Genomic DNA, 25,216 nt, shown 5'->3' on the forward strand with positions numbered 1-25,216 from the left:
CTTGCAAACTTTATATGCCCCAATATAGGGGAATGCCAGGGCCAAAAGAATGGGAATGGGTGGGTAGGGAAGTGGGGGGCGCTATGGGGGATTTTTGGGATAGCATTGGAAATGTAATTGAGGAAAATATGTAATAAAAATATTAAAAATTAAAAAAAAAATTCATTACAAAAGTTTATTTAAATTAACATCTAGCCAGTATACATCTTAGTCTATAAGCATGAATATATACATTTGACTTTCAAACTGCCTAAACTGAAAGGTCCAAATGAGGAATCTATTTACCTGCCTGGACCCTCCCGCCACAACCCGCAAGTAAGGCCTTGGATCACACCCTTCCCACATGAAGCCTGAAGTCCCTCCAGTGCATAGATAGCCGGCTGCAGCTCCTCTGCTGCCCCCAGCTCTCCTCAGAACTCCCAGCTGGCCCGTGGTGGGATGTGAGGGCTGTGTGGCGGCGTGCTCCTGATTCCTCCCGACTCCCTTGTCTCCTACATTCTTTCTTTCCTTGGCTTCCTGTGCACACAGCTCCTGTGCAGCCCCCTCTCCTGCTCCCTTCTGACTCTCGCTGTCCCTTCGGCAATGAGTCAAAAACTTAGCTAACTGGAAGTAAGAACTGTCTGCAGAGCGGGGAGGTAGGAAGGTGCATCCGTGCACAAGTTTGGGCACAGGAAAGCAGAGGGCCACGTGTGCGCTCTGACACCGCTAACCGTGTGACCACCATCCTGGCTCTAGCTTGGCCTCTTGTGAGCACTGATGGGGTCAGGTTAAGTCCATGGTTTCCAAACTGGGCGGCACAGGGCTGCCAAGCAGGCCAAAGAGAAGGCCCTGCTGGCAAAGAGGGAAATACAAGAACAGAAACAAACTACATTTATGGTGGAATTTTGTCCTATGCAGCCCAGGCAATCCTCAAAGTCATGGTCCTCCTGCCTCGGCCTACCAAGTGCTAGGATTAGAGGCACACACCACCAAGCTGGCTAAAGGTTCCCACTCTAATCTTAAGTAGTGTAGTTCTAAATAGAATTTAGAAAATAAAATAAAATTTAAAAAACATTTCACCTCAAAAAAAAAAAGAGTATGTTGAGAAATTCCAGGACTAAATGATCTCCCAGGCCTTTCTAGAACTGAACTGTAGCAGCCTGTGGTGGTCTGAGTAAGATCGGCCTCCATAGGTTCATAGATTTGAATACTTAGTCACCAGTGGAACTCTGATAGGATTAGAAGGATTAGAAGGTGTGGCCATATTGGAGAAAGTGTGTAGCTGGGGGGGTGAGGGGGGATGTTAAGGGTCAAAAGCACAGGCCAGGCACAAGTTCTCTCTCAGTCAATAATGAGGATGCAGTTCTCAGCTATTTCTCCATTCCATGGCTGCCTGTGTGCTGATAATGGACCAAACTCTGTAAGGCAGCCCAGTTAAATGCTTTCTTCTCTTTCTTTTTTCTTTTTTCCACTTTGTGCAGTAGTGCTTCTTTTTATTAGATATCTATTTACATTTCAAATGTTATCCCCTTTCCTCATTTTCCCTCCAAAAACCCTCATATCCCCTCCCCGCCTCCCCCAGCTCACTAAACCCACCCACTCCTACTTCCTTGTCCTGGCATTCCCCTATACTGGGGCATTGATCCTTCACAGGACAAAGGGCCTCTGCTCTTATTGATGTCCCACAAGGCCATCCTCTGCTACATATGTGGCTGGAGCCATGAGTCCCACCACGTGTACTCTTTGGTTGGTGGTTTAGTCCCTGGGAGCTCTGAGATATTGATTGGTTCATATTGTTGTTCCTCCTATGGGGCTGCAAACCCCTTCAGTTCCTTGGGTAATTTCTCTAGCTCCTTCATTGGGGACCCTGTACTCAGTCCAATGGATGCCTGTGAGCATCCACTTCTATATTTGTCAGGCACTGGAAGAACCTCTCAGGAGACAGCTATATCAGGCTTCTGTCAGCAAGCTCTTGTTGGTATCCACAATAGTGTCTGAGTTTGATGGTTGTATATGGGATGGATCCCCAGGTGGGGCAGTCTATGGATGGCATTTCCTTCAGTCTCTACTCCACACTTTGTCTCTGTAACTCCTCCCATGGGTATTTTGATCCCTCTTCTAAGAAGGACCAAAGCATCCACACTTTGGTCTTCCTTCTTCTTGAGCTTCATGTGGTCTGTGACTTGTATCTTGGGTATTCCAAACTTCTGGGCTAATATCCACTTATCAGTGAGAGCATACCATGTGTGTTCTTTTGTGATTGGGTTACCTCATTCAGGATGATATTTTCTAGTTCCATCCATTTGTTTAAGAATTTCATGAATTCATTCTTTTTAATAGCTGAGTAGTACTCCATCGTATAAATGTACCACATTTTCTGTATCCATTCCTCTGTTGAGGGGCATCTGGGTTCTTTCCAGCTTCTGGCTATTATTATAAATAAGGCTGCTGTGAACAGAGTGGAGCATGTGTCCTTCTTACATGTTGGAGCACCTTCTGGGAATATGCTCAGCAGAGGTATAGCTGGGTCCTCAGGTAGTGTTCTGATTTTCTGAGGAACCGCCAGACTGACTTCCAGAGTGATTGTTCGAATGGTGTTGGTACAGTGACAGGCAGGTAGACCAATGGAATAGAATTCAAGAACCCAGAAATGAACCCACACACCTATGGCCACTTGATCTTTGACAAAGGAGCTAAAACCCAGTGGAAAAAAAGACAGCAATTTCAACAAATCAGGTGCTGGTTCAACTGGCAGTTATCATGTAGAAAACTGCAAATTAATCCATTCTTATCTCCTTGTACAAAGCTCAAGTCCAAGTAGATCAAGGACTTCCACATTAAAACCAGATACACTGAAACTAATAGAAGAGAAAGTAGGGAAGAGTCTCCAGGACATGGGCACAGGGGAAATTTTCCTGAACAGGATACCAGTAGCTTATATTCTAAGATCAACAATAGACAAATGGGACCTCATAAAACTGCAAAGCTTCTGTAAGGCAAAGGACACTGCCAATAGGACAAAACAAACAGATTGGGAAAGTATCTTTACCTACATCCCATAGAGGGCGAATATCCAATATATACAAAGAACTCAAGAAGTTAGATTCCAGAGAACCAAAAAACCCTATTAAAAAATGGGGAACAGAGCGAAACAGAGAATTCTCAACAGAGGAATATCAAATGGCTGAGAAGCACCTGAGGAAATGTTGAACATCCTTAATCATCAGGGAAATGCAAATCAAAACAACCCTGAGATTCCACCTCAGACCAGTCAGAATGGCTAAGATCAAATCTCAGGTGACAGCAGCTGCTTGTGAGGACGTGGAGAGAGAGGAACAGTCCTTCAAATGCTTTCTTTTCTAAGAGTTGCCATGGTCATAGCATTTCTTCACAACAGAAACCCTAACTAAGACACAGACTGTTCCAAAAAACCAAAAAACAACCTGTGGGGAACAAGCAAAAGAAACTTGTCCGAAGTGCTGCCATTTTGTTTCCAGACTCCGTTTTAATCATGGGGGGAACTAAGTTCTAGATCCCAGGCCCTAGGACCAACTTCTGATAGCCATCTTTTGCTCCCCAAGACACAATAACTATTCCCAACCACAAAAGTTTCCAACTGGATGGTAAATCTACATTCCATACCAATTGATGTACATGAGAAAAGCCCCTACCCCTAAATCCTGATTGGTAAAAAAATTTAAGTGTAACCTGGTACAAATGCTTGTGGTTTCCAAGTTTAAAGCTCTGAACATTGTGGCTCAAGGCTGCAGTGCGGCTCCCAAGCTTGTTCTGGACCTGACTGATCAGTACTGGCTTGATTACAATAAAGTTCTGTCATCTGCATTGTCCTGGTGTTTGCATTGTGTTGGGACTAAGTGGACCCCATAACCAAAACATAACCCCACACAGGTTCTGGCTAAAGACCTACGTTAACAGCTCTGTATTTTCAAAACTATTACTGTTATTGTGCATGTGCCCCTCAGAGGACAAGTCTCCCAAGACAGCACTCCTGCCTCCGGCTGAGCTCCAGGAAATCCAGCTAAGGCAACCAGGCTTGTGTGGCAAGCACCTCTACCCACTAAGTCATCTTGCCAGCCCTCAGAACGTAACTGGCTTATAATCGAATGTTAGAGGTTAGCTGAAAGAGCAGCTAGCTATATGACTCAATGGTTAGCACTCTTGCTACTTTCCCTGATGACCAGGACCCAGTTCCCAACACCTGTATCAGATAGCTAAGAACTGCCTGTCATTCCAGCTCCAGGGGACTCAGTACCCTCTCACCTGCCATGAGCACTCACACTCACATGCACATACCAACATACAGATAGATACACACAAACACACAGAAAAACAATACAAATGTAACTTTAAAAAATAAAAATAAAAAAAGGAAATTGAGCTGGGTTTGGTGGTGCATGCATTTAATCCCTGCACCCAGCAGGCAGAGGCAGGAGGCAGGCAGATCTCTGAATTCAAAGCCAGCCTGGCCTACAAAGTGAGTTCCAGGGTAGTCAGGGCTGTTACAGAGACCCTGATTTGAAAAACAAACAAAATGAAAAGAAAGGAGAAAGAAAAAATAATTACCTTGAAGAACACAAGACCATGAAGTTCCACTGTCAAACCAGATGTCCAAAATGTCCTGCCCTGGCACGTATTCCAAAGCCTCAGGGCCACCAGCCTGAGAAGAAGACAAAAGAGAGCTGACCTACAGAGGCCACACCATACACAGTAAATGTTCCACAAGTTTAAAGAAAGTAAAATATACTCATTACAACCACATTTAAAAAATAAACACTAAAATGCACTTCACAGTTGAACCCAGCCCCCGGCAGCACGGAAAGTGAACTGGTGTAGCAACAATCACATTTTCCTCTTCAGTAAGATGGCGGCAGAGAACACCATCAGGGATCGCTGTGTCAGAACCACACAGCCCTGTTGTGCCAACAAGAGGGACTTTTCTAGTGGTACCATCTGCTTAGTCCCCTAAGACAGTCGAATAGCGCTGGTGGGGTGAGGTTACAAATGCCCCACCTTCCACTGCTATGTTACAGAGGATGTTTTGACTGCAAGAAAAAATGTTCACTTCCAAACTGCATCTGCCTCTAATTCTCCCAGTTCCATTGCTTCAAAAAGTCACCTTTACCTCCCAGAGTGGCTCCCACTGACCTGAGCTAGGACTTCTGCCGGGAGAAGCTGCTCAGCAGGGAGGGTCCACCACACATCGCTGCCGTGCTGCTCGACGAGTTTAATAATATGTTCAGTGGTTTGGCTGTGGGGAAACAGGCAGGATCAGCAATGTATCCCTGTGACAAACATTTGTCAGTTATTGTTTCTCCAACTTCTCAAACCTTAAATGGCTTACTGGACTGGTCCCATCATTTGTAATTTGGGTACAAACAAGACCATTGTGATCATACCTGTCCCTAAACAGGAAAACAGTGCTCTCCTCACCTCCCATGTCATCCATATGGTTCCTATCCAGGAACTCTGTCCTCATTTCCTGCCAGATCAAGCAGCTGACACGTCCTGTCAGTTCTACCTCACTGCCTCAGCACCAAACCAGCTACAGTGCCAACACCCGCCCCTCGCTCTCACTGAGAAGCTGACCACCACTCCAGCAGAAGCATTCCTGTAACTGCTGTCCTTCAACATCCCTCTCAGAAACTTTCAAGGCCCCATGGTCTCTACCCATGACTTAGTCCATCCCCTGGCATAAGCAGCCTGGAGATCACTACCCTCCTGTCCAGTGCTGTGCAGTAGTAACACTTATCCTGCTGCTCACACCAGGGCCTCTTGGAGTTGTTTTCTGTTTAGCACACACAACAGGCAGCAGCACAGACCCCACAGCTTTGGGTTCGACAAGCGATAACTTAGTTACTGACTCAGCAAGTGACCCAGGCAAGGCCCTGGGCCTCTGCACTTCTGGATTCTCATTTGTAAACCACCACCACCACCAGCAGCAACAGTAGCATGTCACCAAGAGACCTGACAAATAAATACTGGCCTAGTAAACGAAGTCCCCACAGCAACACTTGACATTTTAACATATAATAATTATGTACGTGAGAACTCACGCTGGACACTAGTGGTACATTAATCCAACCCTAGGGAGGCAGAGGCAGGTGGATCTTTGTGAGTTCCAGACCAGCCTGGTCTACACAGAGAAACCCTGACTCTGAAAACCAAAAGAATGCCAACTGAGTCTTTGAGATAAATCTGAATGGTTCTATGTTGATTATTAAGGCATACACCTACATTAGGGTTTAGGATTTATTTCTGCTTATATATTCATGTGTGTGTGTATGTTTGTCTTCTACTACATTTGTGTTTATTCTTGGAGGCTGGCTGCCACTGGGACCCCTGGAGCTGGAGTTGCAACCAGTTGAGAGCTGCCTGATGTAGGTGCTGTGAATCAAACTCTAATCCTTTGGAAGAGCAGCAAGCACTCTCAGTGAACTAGCTCTGATCAGCTTCCATAATTATTAAAGATTAAAATACACAGTAAACCCTATCTCTGAAACAGCTGCCTCTCTCCACTCCATAACCAGTGCAAGCGAGTGCAGATCCACCAGCGTTACTGGGACTGGACAGGACAGTGACCATGGCAAAGCCGAGGTCCAGATCTGCACCAGCAGATATTATATCAACCACACTGTTATCTCAGTCTTCCAGCTCTGGTAGGTCACGGGTCAATAAAGCTGTTTGTAAAAATCTGCAAAGGGGTGCAAATCAAGTAGGTAATATAAATTATGATGCCTCTGTGACCTGAAATGGGAGACGCCTCACTAAAGACTAAGGTGGGGATTGAAGAGATGGTTCAGTGATTAAGAGTGCAGAGGAGCCAGGCTCAGTTCTGAGTACAAGGCAGTTGGTTCACAACCAAATTCCAGTTCTAGGAGATGCAATGCCCTCTTCTGTGGGCGCCAGGTATGCCTGTGACACACATGGATACATGCACACACATAAAGCAAAGTAAACCTTACAAAGGGAGGGAGAAGCGAAGGCATAATGGCACACACCTTTATTCCAGGACTAAGGAGGCAAATGGAGGCAGAGCTCTGGGACAGCCTGGTCTACACAGTGAGGCTGGCTCAAAATATATATATATTAAAGTGATACTTTATAAAAGATTGACTGAACATATAATGCTACCAAAATGTCCAAGAATTTACATATAGCATGATTATAAAAATATAAAATTGGCACAAGTTCCAATTGCTAGGACATTCACTTTAGGTGGACTTTAACGGTGAAGATAAGCTTTCCCTAGGTGACCATAAAAACTTTACGCAATGGGTAACCAGTTGTAAGACAATAATTCTTGGTTATACATTAGTTTTTATATAGTGTGCACAGAACACTTTATCAGTTAAGAAAATATGAACATGTAGTAATAGAAAAATCTGAAGAAACCTAATGTCCCAAAGAACAAAAACAGAAATACCAGAAGAGTACATTCAAACGTATACATTATAGACAGCAGATATGCTGTTCACACCAGTTATGCACTTTCCCTTAAAAAGGAGATAAACATCACCAGCCTTTCATGTTCCCGATAGCCTGACAAATTCAGGCAAGCAGTGAAAAGTTTTCAATGTGATTGGAATAAACAGGCGCACATCATACAGAAGTGAAAGTAAGCTGTTTGCATTTCATAGTAGCATCATCAATAAATGAACAGCACGGCACACTCAGAAGTTCTGGGACTGTCAGCACCTGGCTGAGTCTCAATAAGTGACCAGTCTAGAACTAGGTCTTAGAGGCCACCCTCTCAGGCAAGAGCTGTTTTCACTGCTGTGCGCCTTCTCTGTCCCATACACCCCGGGTGAACTTACACCCTCTTCTCGAGAGCTGCTGAGCCTGGCAGCAAGCTCTGACTGTACAGGCAAAGGACGGCTGTGAACCAAGGTTGGAGGCAGGGGAGAAGGGCGTCTCAGGAGATTAATGTGTTGACAGAGCAGGCGCAGGGCTCAAAGAACACACTCTATCTGGCTTACTGGCTAATAGCACGAGGAAGATATGGTATTTTAGAAAAGGTATAAAAAGATTATGAACATTTTTACATTTTTAAGTCTTAATAACTAAAGAAAAGTGAGAAGCCTCACATGACGTATTCCACACCCATCCCATAACAACAAATTCAACTTCAATTAACTATTTTCTTATCTTTAAATAAATATCAGATAACTCAACAATACTTGAAAATTATAACTTAGGTGTTTGTTTAGCTACATTAAAGTACCTTGCTAAATCTATAAATCAAAGGAAGATGTTTGGTTTTAAATATCTATATGTTATTAAGTCAACTATGAAACCCTGAGTTTAAACACCTTAGCCTCTGAATAAAGCTCCCTTTAACTGCAACATTTCCTTATAAAAATATTAATAATTCACTTAAAAAATAACAATGTCTTAACAGAAGAAATATAATCACGCTTTAATTTTTTCCAGTGTTCCCTTCTTTTTTTGCAATGTCATTATATAGAGTAGGCTTGTCTTGCCTCCTCCTGCCTCCGCCACCCCAATGCTAAGTAATCGTATATTTTACAGCACTTCATTTTAAGATCATGAAATCCTTATTTTAGATGTCTGAGGACTGGCAATCAGTGAGAAAGAGAGCGTGTTTGGTTTTATTTTTCTTTTACTTTAGTAATATCCTTATGAATCTCAGAACTACAAATATAATCTCAACCAATGAAAACCAATGTGCAGTAATTCTTAAAAACCCAGCCTCAAAGCTGGAGTGGGGATGGAGTGGGGGATGGGAAGGATGGGAGGGATGGAAGGGAGAGGGATGGGATGCACACCTTTGAAGCCAGCCTGGCCTACAGAGTAAGTTCCAGGTCAGCCAGGGAAGGGAAAACCCTGTCTCAAAAAACAAGACCAACAAACAACAAAGCCTGCCTCAAACTGTGTGCCTCTGTCACCTCAGCAACTCAAGAAGAGGCAGCAGCAGGACTGAGTGCAAAGTCAATGTGAGCTACGAAGCCTGACCAGCAGGTGTGCACAGAGATCAGTGGGAGAACATTGGCATAGCATGAGCAGGGCCTAGGACCTCAACCACAAGCATGCATACACACATATACATACATACACATATATGACATACTTGTTTCAAAAAAATTGGCAAATTAAACTATAAACATAATACCAAGAAAATAACCCAGTTTTATTCTTAGGACTCTAAAGAAAAAAAAATGTTTTCCAAAAATAAAAACGAGAGAGAAAGAAAGAAAAAAAAAAGAAAGAGAAATGTCTTCAGTGCCCCAAAGGAGCTGCACTGGCTGAGACAGGCCTTCCAGCCTCGCCCCCACCGCCTATGAAGGACCCTGTTGTTCCTTGCTAAGCCTCTTGCTCTGCAGCCAGGTCTGTCCAGACAGACAAAATACTCACCTTTTAGAGGAAACCCAATCAGCTCCAGAGTTAGAGAATTAAGGAAACCAAACAAGCACACCCCAATGCAACACGCCTGTGTCGTGAGAGGCCATGTTGTATTACCAAATGTATGCACATTTGTCAGTAAAAAGTTGATTAGCTTAACTTTAAAACTGAAATTTACTTTTTAAAGGTTGAGTAACAAAAGCCTTCTCACTGAAGCTCACATGCACAGCACTGCTGTCATGAAAGAGCCGATTCCTCTTGCCGCCTGCCCTTTGTGTGGACCAGAATCCCACACTCAGGAGACAAACTGGAGGGCCACCAACATTGTGGACAGTGGAGCTGCCTGCCACAGTCTGTGACTCAGAAAAACTCAGGGGCAGGAGCACAGCTCAGTAGTAGGGACCAACTTCCCACCAAAACAGAACAAAATGAAAAAAAGCAACCACCTCGAAACAGCCAAATGCTGGACATGCTCTGGTCACTGGATTTTCAGTGTGGAACCTAAGCAGCCAATAAGAGCAAAGCTATCGCCTTAAATGTCTGCGTGACCTCCTCTTATGTGATTTAAACACTAGCTGTATGCATGTGTCTGAGGCTGGCTTTGAACCTATGGATTCATGCATGCCAAACAAGTGCTTCCCACCGAGCTGTCTTTCTAGCTCTTTCTCCTTTGGATGTCATTAAGTTCCCGGACACACAGCTAAACTGGACATCTTATATGCATAGCTCCGTACAGAATTCATTAGTGTTTTTCCTTCCGATAAATAATTACAAGTGGAATTTTTTTATAATGAAACTGAGGTCATGCTTTCAAATAGTGTAAAAGAATTTCTTAAGGTTTGTCCTTGCAAACTCAAGAATTCTCTTTATTTTATTAATAATATTCTATACTTCAGCACACAGTTGACTTATGACCTAAAGACCAGTATAAATTACTGTTGATAAAAGTGGGTGAAACCACTTATCACTCTGTAGTCTGTTTCCATTTGAATGCTGTATTTCACAGAGCAATAAGTCAGACCATAACAGAACTTTGTACTCAAAGGCCTTATCTGTCACGCATTCCGTGTTCCTGCTTCGGTTTCCATCAGGGAAAACCCAGGCAGCGGGGCAGCTCTGACAGCAGCCAATCACCCGGGCTCTGCTATCAGCAGCATGTGCTATTTAGCTGAGAAGCAGGAAGCACTCAGGACTTCCAGGTAAGGAGCCGCTGCTGTCCTCTTGGTCCTCTGTTCTCTCTTTATAAGCAAAAGGCACAGGACAGGATCTCTGCTGGAAGTGACCGGGGAAAGAACGAGGTAAGAGGCTAAGAGTTCCTGTCTGTTGTCTAAATGTGAGAAAGAACACGGTGGAGCTGCAGAAGGAAGAGCCTGTTCCCACCAAGTCCAATGCGCAGGCTGTAAAGGCTGCAGGCAACGATTTAGGATGCTTTCTTTACTTACTGAACATAAAGTCCACAGGTTTCCAGAAGCTGGCTCTAAGCTACCTTAGCGTGTAAGTCAACAGTGCTGGTGACAACATATGTAAAATAAGGAAAGAAACGCCATCAACAGCTTCCTGTCTTCTCTAGGTGTCCAATGTTTCTAAATTTTATCCATTTTATGTTAAAAAATACTTGTTGCCAGGAAGTGGTGGTGCACACCTTTAATCCCAGCACTTGGGAGGCAGAGGCAGGCGGATTTCTGAGTTCGAGGCCAGCCTGGTCTACAGAGTGAGTTCCAGGACAGCCAGAGCTATACAGAGAAACCCTGTCTCGGGGAAAAAAAAAACAAACTTGTTTTCATTAACCAGAGACTAGATTGCCACCTAAATTATACGGGGATTATATTACAGATTCAGGAAATGGCCAATGATATTAACATTAAAAGTTCGTGAGGAAAAGAAGCGAACATAAGCTATAAATGAAACTGACATGTCAGAGTTTGAGTCCAGAGTTTAATTCTGTCAGTCTTTAAACTCATTTGGGACAAGAGGAATCCCAGGTTCTCTTTGGGAAACAAGTAAGTATATTTAGAGGCAACTCGCAGACTCTCATCCAGGAAGCAGAAAATCCAGGCACGGCAGAGCTCACCGGGAATCTCAGCTCCCTGGAAGCTGAGGCAGGACTGCAAGGTACAGGCTGGGTCTTGTCCCAAACTCCCACCACACACCAGGAAGAGGTAGAGGGCTGGGGCCAGCTCCAGAGTCTCCTGTAGAGTACTTGCCTGGGATGCACCAAGCTCCAGGTTCAATCCTCAGACTCCTCCACACTGAGGGAGTAGTGTTTTAAAGCTAAGGACCCATCCGGCAAACTGATGGAGTCATCGGGTGTAACAGCAACTCCATGTGGACTGTGCTCGGATTCCAGTGGAGCTGCTGTTATTTCTGATGGCCTCCAACCGGCTGCAAACATGGGAAAGAAGGGCGGACATTTCTGGGTGGGCTCTTGGTTATCATTTGATTCAGAGAAAGAATGATGATCTTCCTTCTGTTCCCTAACTAACAAATACTTAAGAATGTACATGTTCTCAAGTTCAAGTGCTAGGTCAGCTGAGGACCCAGCCATGGAGACCACGGAGCTCTCAGCATCAACGGTGTACAGGAGAATGACCTATGATTTGACAGACCGTGCAGCTGTGTATGTCTGTCATTCTGTAGGCCAATATTCTGTATGTCACTGCTACTTAAAATCCGGACATCGGCAAACACCCTCGGAGCGCTGTGCAGCAGATCACGGGAGAGTCTGTAGCACAGCAGGAGAATGTGTTGACAAAATAAAATGAGACTGCGCTGGACAGATGTGTGCTTCTGTGTACCTGATAAAGCTGACGTCTATTTCATCTAACTCACTGACTGCTCAATCTGTGTACACTTTCACTTTGAAAACAATTGTCAGTTCCACCAGTCTGCTTAAGTCTGAGGCTGTGGTCAGTGGTAGAGTGAGTGCTGCTGAAAATTTGGGGTATGTCACAGTGGTCGAGTTTGTGTTGGTGAAGTCTGGGGATACAGTTCAGTGGTAGAATGTGAGTTGCTGAAGTCTGGGATACAACTCAGTGATGCAGTGTGTATGAACGTCTGAGAGGGCCTGAGTTCAATCAATCCCCTGCACACAAAACAAATAAAAGCCAAATCTGTTTCACTTCTTAATTGTCACAGCATATACTCGCCCTACCGCACTCACGTCAAGGCAATGCCCTCCAAGTCCTGCACTCTGATAACTGAGGACTAAGACACAACTGGCTTTAAGTTTACTTGTGTGAATTTATCTCAACCATAATCATTTCATTTTCAACAGATGTATTAAGATAGTCGTGGAATATAACTGAAAAAACTCTTGAGTTCTGTAAGAGCCACACAGCGACAATCTTGGAGCAGAGTCAACTCTAAACTATAACAATACTCAAATGGTCTTACAAATCTAACCTGTACATGTTTATCCTGAAAAAGACTTCTTGAAATCCTTAGTGTGGTGCTCAAGACTCCTTCAGCCTGTCCCAGCCAGTTTTGTTTTTTTTTTAAAGATTTATTTATTATTATATATATTTAAGTACACTGTAGCTGTCTTCAGACACACCAGAAGAGGGCCTCAGATCTCATCACAGATGGTTGTGAGCCACCACATGGTTGCTGGGGTTTGAACTCAGAACCTTTGGAAGAGCAGTCAGTGCTCTTCACTGCTGAGCCATCTCTCTAGCCCCCAGCCAGTTCTTAGTGACTGCCTTTCTATCCCTCTCACAACCCTGGAGTCCCATGGTTCCTACGCACAACACGCACTGCCACCCTGCCTCCCACAGAGCGCTCTTCCCTGCCCTCAGCTTAGAATACAAGTCAGTGGTCATGAATGCGCAGGGCCTTGATATAATTCCTAGCACAAAATTATTAAAAATAACAACAAACCTATCCTTTATGTGATCGTACGTGACTTTTTAAAAAAAACAACAACTTAAATTAACATTTTTTAAAACTTCTAAAATCCATACACTCAGTATGATACTATGAACACATACAATCACGGCAACAGTAAAAACCAAACCATCTCAACAACGCCAAGGAATCCCCAGGAAGGGCCGCCAGTCTGAGCCTACAGTCTCTTAACCAACAAACAACCCATCACTTAGTGCCTCTGCCCCTCGAAACTGCTGACTAGATCCTAAACTAACAAAATCAACACTCAGCCAATGTCGCTGATGCTATAGCATAGTTTAGTAAAATCTCATTAACCAAAATAAAGTCAAAGCAGTCTTAGGAAATGAAAACTTACAATGAATTCTTACAGAAATGATTAGCTATCCCCTTTCCACCTCTATCAAAACAGCAACTAGGAGCTGGGTATGGTGGCACAGGCTTTAATCCCAGGGGGTGCACAGGAAAGAGGGAGGGAGAGAGAGAGAGAGAGACAGAGACAGAGAGAGAGGGAGAGAGGGAACACAAACAACAAAACCTTAACAGCAACAAGGTAGAAACTGCAAACTCCAACAGCATCCTCAGATGGTTATGGGGTTGAGGGCACATCAGCCCTCTGAATGCCTCGCTCGCTCGCTGTCACACTGCTGACTCAGCCTTAACCCCGTGCTCCTGTCTCAGGCTTGCTCACTCAGCCCAGCAACAGTGTGACTTTCCAGGAGAGCTGGAACATGCTTCTACTCCCAGCACTGGAGAGGCTGAGGCAGGAGGACTGCCGTGAATGTGAGACTGTGCCAGAGCAGCCAGTGCTCACTGGTGAGACAGACAGAGCTGAGAGCGAGGAGGACAGCGGGACAAACCTGTAATCCCGCTGAGGAAGGCAAACAACTTGGACCCAGGCTCTGAGGGCAGCCTGGACTTCATCATGAAAGGCCATCTCAAAGCCTGGGAGCAACGGACAGTAACAACGGATTCTTAATGGTAAACACCGTTCTTCCATGGAAACATAACTCATTTTAAACAATAAAAATCAGAAAAGAATTACCTGTTGATCAAATATTCATCTTTTGTCTTATGATGAAACACGGGAATGGGAACACCCCAGACTCTCTGCCTGGATATGCACCAGTACGGCCGTCTGTCCAGCATGTCTGTCATGCTGTTCAGTGCGGCTCCGGGAATGAACTTCACCGTCTTCAACGACTCCTGCAATTCATTTACCAGCAGGTCAAGTGGGAGGAGCAGGACACATTGTGAGGAGCTGTGCTGATTTTTCCTACTCCTGTTCTCCGTTCTGAGTGTCTGACCACTCACAGCTCCCCCTCCCACCACAGGCAAACACGCGAACAGCAAAGACTTCCAAGTGTGGCAACAAAACCAGACTTCCCCTCTGTCGTGAGCAGACAGATGGGCACATGCACTAACACACTAGTTAGGTTAGCTAGGACAGGAGGCTAAGACTGGAGGCCTGCCAAGATTTTGAGGCAAGCCTGCCCTACAAAGTGAGTTCCCACCAGCAAGAGGTACATGAGGTCTTATCCCCCCACAAATCGTGCAAATAAACATACATCAAAAAATAAGATGTATCTCATATTGGAATGAAAAAAAATACAACATGTCTCACGCCCACTTCACATATGTGCGGAAACCCACTCTACTGACAAGGACCCTAATTATCAAGCCAGGGACGAAGCAGGCTAGTTACATTACTACTTCAGATGTGCGCTGTGAGCAAAGCATCTGTGTGTTCAGCCTGGCGAATAAATAGGTTTCAACTCCTGTATTCAAGAGAATAAAGCTATTTTCTTTCTCTTTTTTTTTTTAAGATTTATTTATTTTTATACATAAGTATACTGTAGCTGTCTTCAGACACCCCAGAAGAGGGCATCGGATCTCATTACGGGTGGTTGTGAGCCACCATGTGTTTGCTGGGAATTGAACTCAGGACCTTCGGAAGAGCAGTCAGTGCTCTTAACCCCTGAGTCATCTCGCCAGCCCATAAAGCTATTTTCAAAATAACCAGTGGTACATGTAAGAAATACATACACAGTCAAGCGGATTAAATGAAAGAGCTTGAAAACATGCTAAATGTTTGCTAATAAAATTAGTTAATTCATAACATTTTTTAAAAAATGATGTGTGTGTGTGTGTGCACACACACACTTGTGCATGTACATACAGTGCCTGGAGAGGACAGAAGGGATCAAAACCCCTGCAGCTAGGGTTATAGGCATACACAGATATATACATATATATAGGCATATACATATACATATATGAGAAGCCTGAAGCGGGTGCCAGGAATCAAACTCAGGTCCTCTGCAAGAGGAGCTCTAAACCCATAGCCATTTCTCCAGCCCCAAAACAATTTTTTAAATGGACCAGAATTCTGTTTTGCTTCCTTCCTTTTAGCAGTCTTAATTTCAAGGCAACAGGGGATACAAAACACTGCACTAAATGTGTATCATGTGGTGGCAGTCACTGCTGTGGAAACCGACTTGCTCCTTTGGCAGACATTACTGCCTTGGACTGGATGACAAGTTATAGAGCTGAGGTCCTAGGTGGTCATACAGCTGTTACTGCAGATGCCCTCAGCCTGGGCTGTGTCTACAGCCCTGGACACACAAGTGACCTGAGGACCCACTCAGCCTCCTTCAGCCTTGTTTCTACATGTGCATACTTGAAAGAATCAAGTATGAGATCTTTTCAGGCCTAAGCGCATACAATTTTAGGAAAATAAATCATAATAAAAAATTATAAATCTTCTCTCCGTCAGCCCCACTACTGCCACCCCTCCCCCCCATACACACACACACAGACACACACACAGACACATACTTTTTATGGTGGTAATGACCAGCCCATCCCTTAGAGCAGGAGGTCTTTCCTACCTTGGCTGTAGCCTTGATGTCCGTGATATTTACAAACCACTGCTTGCTGGCTCGAATCAGCACAGGTGTCTTAGTTCTCCAGTCACAGGGATAGCTGTGCACAATGTTCTCTTCTTTCAACACATTCTTGGTAGCTTGAAGCATCTTTATAACTTAAACAAAATTTCCTATTAAACATAACTTAAAAGTATTCTTAACAAACTCACAGCACTTGAGGCTTCCAGGAAGAACTGGACCTGGGCAGAGGTGCCAGGAACAGGAGCCCCACCCCAGGCGTGGTGTGGAGGTGGCAGAGGCACCGACTCCATGAAACCTGAATCAGACTCCAAACTGCTCCCCTCCTAACCCCATGAAGACAGAAAGGCAAGCCAAGGCACAAGGCCCTGCCTGTTCAGCTATTTGCAAAGCTGACTGAAGGAGTGGGAATGTCTGATTCACAGGCAACATCTAGCCAAGCTCAGTTTCTATCCCAACAAAAGCAATATGCTGGTTATCTCTGTGACACCTCCCAACCAAAGGACACTACTTGCAATGACTATCTTCCAATGACTGTCTTGATCTGCATAAGCAATAAGAATAGACTTGAAACAAAAGATGGTAGATCCAAAGCTTCATTTTGAACCATGACTAACCAAGTGAGGTTTGTTCTGACTGGAAGAATAAAAAGTGACCAGGAGCCTTCTTGTTGGTTTCTAGCAGAAATACCTGTGTTACTGTGGTGGTTTACCGGGCCCGTTATCAACAGATGACACCTACCCACATCTGTTCCTTCTTTAAGTACAGCCTTGTTCTGAAGTTCAGGGCCTGCAGCATCAGTGAACATTCCGTCTTCATCCACTAAACAGTCCTACAATGTACCATTTTGAACAGTTAAAACATAGAGACAAGTTACCTTACCGCAATCTATAGTAAAACAACATATTTAAAGCATCTCAATACAGTCTACCTTTTCTCTACTTTAAAAACTTGGATATTTCTTCCTCTGTCAATAAAAATTCCTAAATTCTATATATTGAAACCACCAAAGAGAACATGTATCATTAAAGCACATATCTGAAGTTTAATACTGGGCAATACAAGTGTTCTAAAGCACTCTTACAGTGGCCTCTGTCTTTGCTTGCATCCCTCTTAACCAAATGGTAAAGGTTGATCAGTAAAGTGTGGAAAAGAAGCTCAGGAGTTTAAAGAGGGCCAAGCTTAACCATCCCCTCCAATGACTCAATGAAAGCCACTTGCCAGTTTGGAGGCTGAGAGCCACGTGTTCTGTGACTCAGCATCAGTGCAGCTGTGTGTGTACACAGCTATAATGTGTTTGGTGACTCAGCATGGTGACTCTTATTCCATTTCTGTACTGGCTTGCTTTGAGACCACTGTGCAAAAATGTGAACAGCAGGACAGCAACAGACAAGCAGAGCAATCCCATCAATTATTCAGCTTCCCAGTGCAAATAATGACTGGGTCTCAGCTACACTATAGGCTACTAAGTGTGCCAGAGCAGCAGGTTCTGAATAATGTATCTACCTCAACTACAAAAAGCTTTTTTCTAACCTCTGTTAAGGACCACTGAGCTGTTGGAGAAATGGTACTGAGACGTGTGGGTCACAGCCATTGTAAATGCAGCTCTAGGAGATCCAACACATGCCACACATGTGGTGCTTACACATACATCCAGGCAAAAAATCCACACACATAAAAATAATTTAGAAACACAGTGCTGGACTTGCTCAACTCTGGTTTGCCCCAAACCTCTGACTGATGACAAATGCACATCTGCAGGGTACAGTAAAGAGCACACAATCAAACACTGTGTGTGTTTAAAATGTTTTGCCGGGCGTGGTGGCGCACGCCTTTAATCCCAGCACTCGGGAGGCAGAGGCAGGCGGATTTCTGAGTTCAAGGCCAGCCTGGTCTACAGAATGAGTTCCAGAACAGCCATGGCTACACAGAGAAACCCTGTCTCAAAAAAAAGTGCCTTCATGTCAGTGGATATGCTTCAGGGCTGACTCTGGGAAATCTTTCTTAATTTAGTATGGCTTAATAACGTTTTAGGATGTTGCACAAATGTAATGATCTCACAGGTTAACTATGATGACAAAAATTGTTATTACCAAGACACAAAGATGTTAGTTAGGAGCAATTATTTTCATTCTGCAAGGCAAGTAATGAAAAAGAAGAGAGAAGAACAGTACCATAGGGAGGCTGTGCTGAGACGCTACGCTGTAATCTTCCATACCGTGAGCTGGGGCTGTGTGAACCAACCCTGTTCCTTTGGCCATAGTCACGTGGGTAGCAGGTAAAAGAGGAGACACTTTATCGGGAATTAAAGGGTGACTACAAGTGCCACCTTCCAGATCCACACCTGTGGGTCAAGAAAACCATTACCAGTGTACTCTGTGAAGGGCTGGGGCCTCAGCTGGGTGGCAGAGTTCTCCCCATGTCTGATGCCTGGGATCAATCCCCAGTTATTTTAAGGAGTTGTTCTACTGGATAGCTCTACCTTCTTAAGCTTGGCAGTCTAAGTCCCATCTTTTTCTTTTATCTTTCAGTGAGATAAAACCTTGCAGAGCTCAGGCTGACCTCTAACTCACCAGGCAGCTGGAGATGACCTGAAATACCTGATCTACTGCTTCCATCTCTCAGTTGCTTAGGGTAACCGCTGTGCACAGACAGAGGTAGCCAGCATGTGTATTTTCTTGGTCTGGGGATGAAACCTGAGGCCTGGCACGTTAGGCAAGTGCTCTGCCCCTGAGCTACTTAGATCGCTAACAGAACGAACAGACACCAAGCACAAGACTGGCTGGACTCAGAACTGGCTCCCCTGAGTTATGATGCCCAGTAATCTATAGAATGCAGGCAGGTACAACCCAGCTGAGAGCACCACTGTTAGGGCAGCACTGTGACGATCTTGGAGCAGTTAGGCATAATTATGCCTCACTACAAATAGTTTAAAATATTACCATTTTATCTGTTGTGGTCTATTACAGCAAATCCGTAATCAGACTGAGTCCAAGAAAATTTTACAAGGACCTGTCTCCAAACCAAGATAAAAAGGAGCTGGAGGCAAACTCATGACTTAGCATGTATGAGGTGTGCATTCAAGCCCTCAAAAAACAAACAAAAACCAAAACCAAAAAGAGCAGGCTCTCTCCTTCCCTAGTGCCCATGGGAACCCAGGTCCCCCTTGCCTCTTACATAACTCCTCTTTGTTCTTACAGGGCTGCATGGTTATTCTTCTAACCGTCTTTTTTTTTTTCTTTTGAGACAGGGTTTCTCTGTGTAGCCTCGGCTGTCCTGGAGCTCACTCTGTAGACCAGGCTGGCCTTGAACTCAGAAATCCACTTGCCTCTGCCTCCCAAGTGCTGGGATTAAAGGCGTGCACCACCACTGCCTGGCTCTTCTAACTGTCTTATACCTCAACTGATGAGTGGAAGAGGGCTTGCTTCTTTAGCTATAGGCTCAGTCTATTTTTTAAATTATACTTACTATAAGGCTGCTTTTCAACAATTCAAAAGACATTATCATCTCTAAGAATCACAATTAATTTTAAAATAATTCTATAGTTAAATAAAACTAGTCATCAAATTATTACTTGTAACTTCTGATAGAAGCATTATCTTTGACACCAGGCATGGTAGCCCATACCCTTAATTCCAGCACTTGAGAAGCAGAGGCAGGCAGATCTTTGTGAGTTAGTTTGAGGCCAGCCTGGTCTACACAGTGAGTTCCAGGCCAGCCTGGTCTGTATGGTAGGACTCTGTCACAGACAAACAAACAACATCCTTTTTTATTTCTCCCCCTAGAAACACAGATGTCGGATCTGTTTCAATTTACAATGGGTAATATCCAAGAAACTACAAAATGCCAATCAGCCCAATATTTTAATAACTGACAGACAATGTCTATAAATCCTCACCTGAAAATGTTGCAACAACATCAAATGTTGTTTCCAAGGCAGAAGCGACAGGTGTTATTTTATCTTCAGCCAGGATGTAGAGGTGCCCAGAAGCGGAACATTTCACCACAGCATACCTGAAGGTGACGTTCAGAGCATGTCACCCATGACGGAAAGAGACAAGCCACAGTTAAGTGACATCTTTAGAAAGATGGGTCGCATGGTCAGAGACTAGTTTACGGAGCACCGAATGCTTCACGTGTGTTTCACTTTCACAAGCAGCTAAAGGTCTCCAAAGGGCATCTTCTCTAGAGTGCAGTGACAGTCACAGCAAGGCCACTAAATGACAATTCACTGCATTTCAACAGGGTCATGAGAGTGAAATAAATTTAACACGAATCCTATTTGTAGATTACATTAAAAGGTATGACACGCTACGTACTTTGCCTCTGGCATATAGCAAATTGCCTGGTTGGCGGGAATTGTCCAAGGCTGGGTGGTCCAAACTAAAACGCTGACAGGGGATGAGGCATCTGTGGAAATAAAGTTGTGAATATGTTAGCAAGCATTGTAACTCCATAACGTCATCAAAACTGAGGTCCAGCTATACCTACCTGTAAGAGATTCCAACTTAGGAGGAGGTCTCAGGAGGGGGAACCTTACGTATATGGACCGACTGACATGCTCAGGATTGTACTCAAGCTCTGCTTCGGCCAACGCAGTCCTAGGGGTAACAGATCGTACATAAACATGGGGAATCGTCACAAAGGCGCTCAACCTTTTAATCAACAAAGAACACATACCTTGATGAGGGAGACCAATATACTGGTTTGTAAGATCGATAAACCAAGCCCTGAAAACAAAAGATAGGATATTGTGCTGGTTGGTTTTTGTCAAGTGAAACAAACCTATACATATCTGAAAAGAGGGAATCTTAATTGGGAACATGCCTCCTTCAGACTGACCCAGGCAAGACTACAGGAGGCCATGGGTTGTATTTGAAGAAAAGCTGAGCAAGCCCCAGGGAACCAAGCAGTAAGCAGCACTCCTCCATGGCCTCTGCTTCAGTTCCGGCCATGAAGTCCCTGCCCTGCTTGAGTTCTGCCTTGACTTCCCTCAATGATAAACTGTGATGGTGATATGTAAGCCACAGAAACCCTTTTCTTCCCAGGCTGCCTTTCTCCACTTTCATCACAGCAGAAGCAGCCCAGGGCAGTACTGAGGCTGGGATTTCTGAGACGTGGACTTTAATACACTAGGAGGAAGGAGCTTATCCCGTTACCTTCTCATACATTTGGTAGAATACTCTCAGCTGCTTGGCTTCGTACTTTGGATCAAATGTGTAGTAGCAGTTATTCCAGTCTGCCATCACTCCCCAGCGGACAAATGCCGATTTCTGCTTTTCAATGGCTGCCTGAGCAAATGATCTGGCTAGAAGGGGTATGGAGAGAGGTAAGGGAGGAGAGAGAGAAGGCCTCTGAGAGACTGGCAAATTTTTTTCTCTTTTTTCCTTTTTTTGAAAGGTCTCACCCTTTAACCCCGCCTGGCCTGAATTCACTATATAGCCTAAAGTGGTCTCAAACTCAAAACAATCCTCCTGTCTCAGAGTACCAAGTAGCAGGATTAGGAGTATGAGCCACCAGGCTGACCTCTTTTGTAGATTAAGCATGATTTGCTCAGAGCGACTCTACGGGAAGGTGCTATGCACCATCAGACCAGAAAGTCCTTGCTGACTCTGGCTGGCGCTGGCTCCAGCATACTTTGTAGGGATTTTCCATCCTGACTGTGGGAGCCCAGGAGAGAGCCATCACTCTCAGAACGGGTAGTGCTGGGCACCAACCAGGTCCTCAGGCATGCCAGGCAGCTGCTCTTCCTACTGAGCTACCTTCCCAGTCCCATGAAAAATTCTTAACAGGGACATTATTGTAAAGCATTTGAAACACGGAACAAGTTTTGGGTTTTTGTTTGTTTGTTTGTTTGTTTTTAATTAACTGAAATTTCGATGGGCAATGGTGGTACATGCATTTAATCCCAACACTCAAGAGAGAGGCAGGCAGATTTCTGATTTCAAATTCACTCTACAAAGTGAGTTTTAGGACAGCCAAGGCCACACAGAGAAAGAAACCCTGTCTTAAAAAACAAAAATAAAACAAAACAAAAAACAACAAAAACCTGAATCAAATACTGTCTTTAGTATCTTCCAGACTATGCATCTCATATTTAAAATAAATAAATAAATACACTGGAAAATATCCCACATCATTCCTTATATTAATAGTAGTAGTAATGTAGTGTGTGTGTGTGCTCACACCTGTGTGTGTGCATGCCTGTGATATGCATGTCATGCAGTGCATGTAGGGAAGTCAGAGGACAACTTCCTCCTTCCTGGTTGGATTCTCTCCCTCACCACGGGGATCAATCTCAGGGGCTCAGGCATGACTCCTGCCCCCCTCCCTCCGCTGAGCCATCTCACTAGTCCTCCTCATTAGTTATTCATCAAGAAATGGCCAGGAAAAGCCGGGCGTGGTGGCGCACGCCTTTAATCCCAGCACTCGGGAGGCAGAGGCAGGTGGATTTCTGAGTTCGAGGCCAGCCTGGTCTACAAAGTGNGCCTGGTCTACAAAGTGAGTGCCAGGACAGCCAGGGCTACACAGAGAAACCCTGTCTCGAAAAACCAAAAAAAAAAAAAAAAAAAAAAAAAATGGCCAGGGAATCATACTCAGCACAGCAAACTCCCACCGGTCCTCAGATACAAATCTAAGGGAGTGTGAGTGTGCTTCAGAAGGAGAACCATCTTCACGTAGCTGATGGCGCAGGCACCTGATCAAGGCGGGGACTGTCAGAGACCTGTGGGCTTCACTTAGAGACAGAGTCTCGACTACAACCCAGGCTCCTCACGCTCAGTTCTCAGGCAAGCGCCACCACACCCAGATGTGAGGTAGGTGTAGTTTGGAACTGACTTCTAGTTCTATACCTGCTTTTAGGCAGTGAGCTCCACCCGACGAGGTTAGAAACAGCAACTCAGTGACAATAAGATGCAAAACTGGCCCAGCTGGGACATTCCCAACACTGTCCCACCAACCTCCACATACCAAGTCTCATGAAAGTCACTTTGTAAAAATCCGGGATTATATGGAGGGCCGTGCCAGTGATGCCGCCACTGAGAAGGCTGAGGCAGGAGGATGTGAGGACTGTGAGGCCAACCTGGGATAAACAAGTATCATCCAACAGGTCTCACTGAAAACACAAGTCCCTCTGGCAGAGCCTGGTTTGACAGGAAGGTTTAAAGTGAAAAGCGGAAAGAGCTTACCTTTCCCTCTGATCTCCATGGCTGAAAGACTCTGGGCATCTACACCGAGCTCCGATAACACTTTTGTTTCAATGGGCAAGCCATGGCAATCCCAGCCAGGCACAAAGTGTACCTTGGAACCTCTCATCATATGGAATCGATTGGCAATGTCTTTCAAAATCTGCAGGGGAAGTGCAGTCGCCAGCAGAAAACACACAGCTTATACTCTCACTCTTTCTAGAAACACTATTTTAAAGCACAAAGCTCGACTTGAAAGTATTTCCATAAAATAACCCATTAAATCTACTAGTTAAGGTGCAACATTCACACAAAAATGACAAATATTTGAATTTCAAAATATTAATGCTATCAAGGGGGGAAAAAAAATCAAACAAGAGAATTATATATGAAAACCTTTATGCCCCAAAGTTCATTATTTGTCAAGTTTGGAGAAAGTTTCAGCCCACTCTACTTTTTTTGGTTGTTTGTTTTTTCTGTGTAACAGCCTCGGTTGTCTGGAACTCACTTTATAGACCATGCTGGCCTCAAACTCAGAGATCATCCTGCCACCAGTGCTGCCTCTCGAGTGCTGGGATTAAAGGCATGTGCCACCAAGCCAGCTTCCATTCTACCTTTCAGAGAAACACTTCTCACTTTCTAAATTCTAGACAATAAATATGTCACTTAGAAATTAGTATTATGCTTATGGAAAACTACCATAAATAAAGCAACATGAGCTGCTCAGGCCTGCTGAGCAGTGCAGACCCCTGCAGAACAACACTGCACATGGTGGGCGCAACCTCATCCTCATCCTGTTTTGTACTGAGAAGGCCCTCGGTCAGCAACAGGCCTCAGCAGCAGGCACATCAATACCTGAGTCACCCTGCTCACACCGCTTTAGAAAGGAGCAGGCAGAAAGACTTAAAAATGTACTATCAGCCAGGCCCAAGAAAACGAGACTATAATCAACCACACGTCTACACAGACACAGGCTAAAGTAGAAGGATCCCAACTTCAAGGCCTGCCTGAACTACGGTGGCATCAAGGCCAGCCTAGACAACTGAGACCTTGTTTTAAAACAAAAAAATAAAAAAATAAAAAATAAAAAATAAAGAGGACTCGGCACGTGGCTCAGCAGTAGAGCACTTTTCTAGCATGCACACAGCCCCTCTGTTCAATTCCAATAAGGATGAGGGGAAAAGAAAGCCTCTGTGTGTGTGTGTGTGTGTGTGTGTGTGTGTTGTGTACATACAAACACATAAGTATACATATATAAAACTGTTACGGGGGCTGGAGAGCTGCCTCAGTGGTTAGCAGCATTGACTGCTCTCCCAGAGAAGCTGGACACCTATGGAGGCTCACAACCGTGTTTAACTCCAGTTACAGGGCATCTGCAAGATTTCTTCTGGCCTCTGCAGGCATTAAGCATGGCAGTGGTGCACAAATGTACACACACACGCACACACACAAAGCACCCATGCGCATAAAGTAAACTAAGCCTCTGTTAGAAAGGCTTGACACCGAGTCTCCTGCTGTCTCTTCTTCCCCGTCCTGACTCCTCCACAGCTATCATCACTATCTAGTGTGTTACATGTTTTACCCGCTCACCTTTCCAGGTAGAGAGCAAGGGAGGAATATGACTTTGTTGTTCACTACCTGGAATACAGACAGATGCTTGACACGTAAACAGCAAGTATCAAATAAGATGGAACTTAGGTGGAGAGTAACAAAAGGCTGGCAGGAAACTCCAGCAATGCTAGTGTCCATGCAGCATCAAAGCTGTGCGTGGTTACTAATGTGTCTAATAAGAGCTGCATGGTTACTAATGTGTCTAGTGAGAGCTGCATGGTTACTAATGTGTCTAGTGAGAGCTGCATGGTTACTAATGTGTCTAGTGAGAGC

At 44.5% G+C, this 25,216-nt stretch overlaps 1 protein-coding gene across 1 annotated transcript in view; it reads right to left on the reverse strand.

Annotated features, from left to right (window-relative positions):
• The window catches only part of Iars2 (isoleucyl-tRNA synthetase 2, mitochondrial), a 42,978-nt gene that overhangs the window by 15,240 nt on the left and 2,522 nt on the right, over positions 1-25,216 (reverse strand). Inside the window, exons 3-14 of the mRNA XM_021171100.2 lie at positions 23,336-23,495; positions 21,308-21,456; positions 20,829-20,878; positions 20,640-20,749; positions 20,468-20,558; positions 20,047-20,162; positions 18,323-18,492; positions 16,890-16,980; positions 16,134-16,285; positions 14,288-14,448; positions 5,146-5,248; positions 4,564-4,657 (exon numbers count right to left, since the gene is read on the reverse strand). Coding sequence (XP_021026759.1) covers positions 4,564-4,657; positions 5,146-5,248; positions 14,288-14,448; positions 16,134-16,285; positions 16,890-16,980; positions 18,323-18,492; positions 20,047-20,162; positions 20,468-20,558; positions 20,640-20,749; positions 20,829-20,878; positions 21,308-21,456; positions 23,336-23,495 — 1,447 coding nt within the window. The remainder of the gene's footprint in view (positions 1-4,563; positions 4,658-5,145; positions 5,249-14,287; positions 14,449-16,133; positions 16,286-16,889; positions 16,981-18,322; positions 18,493-20,046; positions 20,163-20,467; positions 20,559-20,639; positions 20,750-20,828; positions 20,879-21,307; positions 21,457-23,335; positions 23,496-25,216) is intronic.

The sequence above is a fragment of the Mus caroli genome, chromosome 1, assembly GCF_900094665.2.
Source record: "Mus caroli chromosome 1, CAROLI_EIJ_v1.1, whole genome shotgun sequence".
NCBI classification, from domain to species: Eukaryota; Metazoa; Chordata; class Mammalia; order Rodentia; family Muridae; genus Mus; species Mus caroli.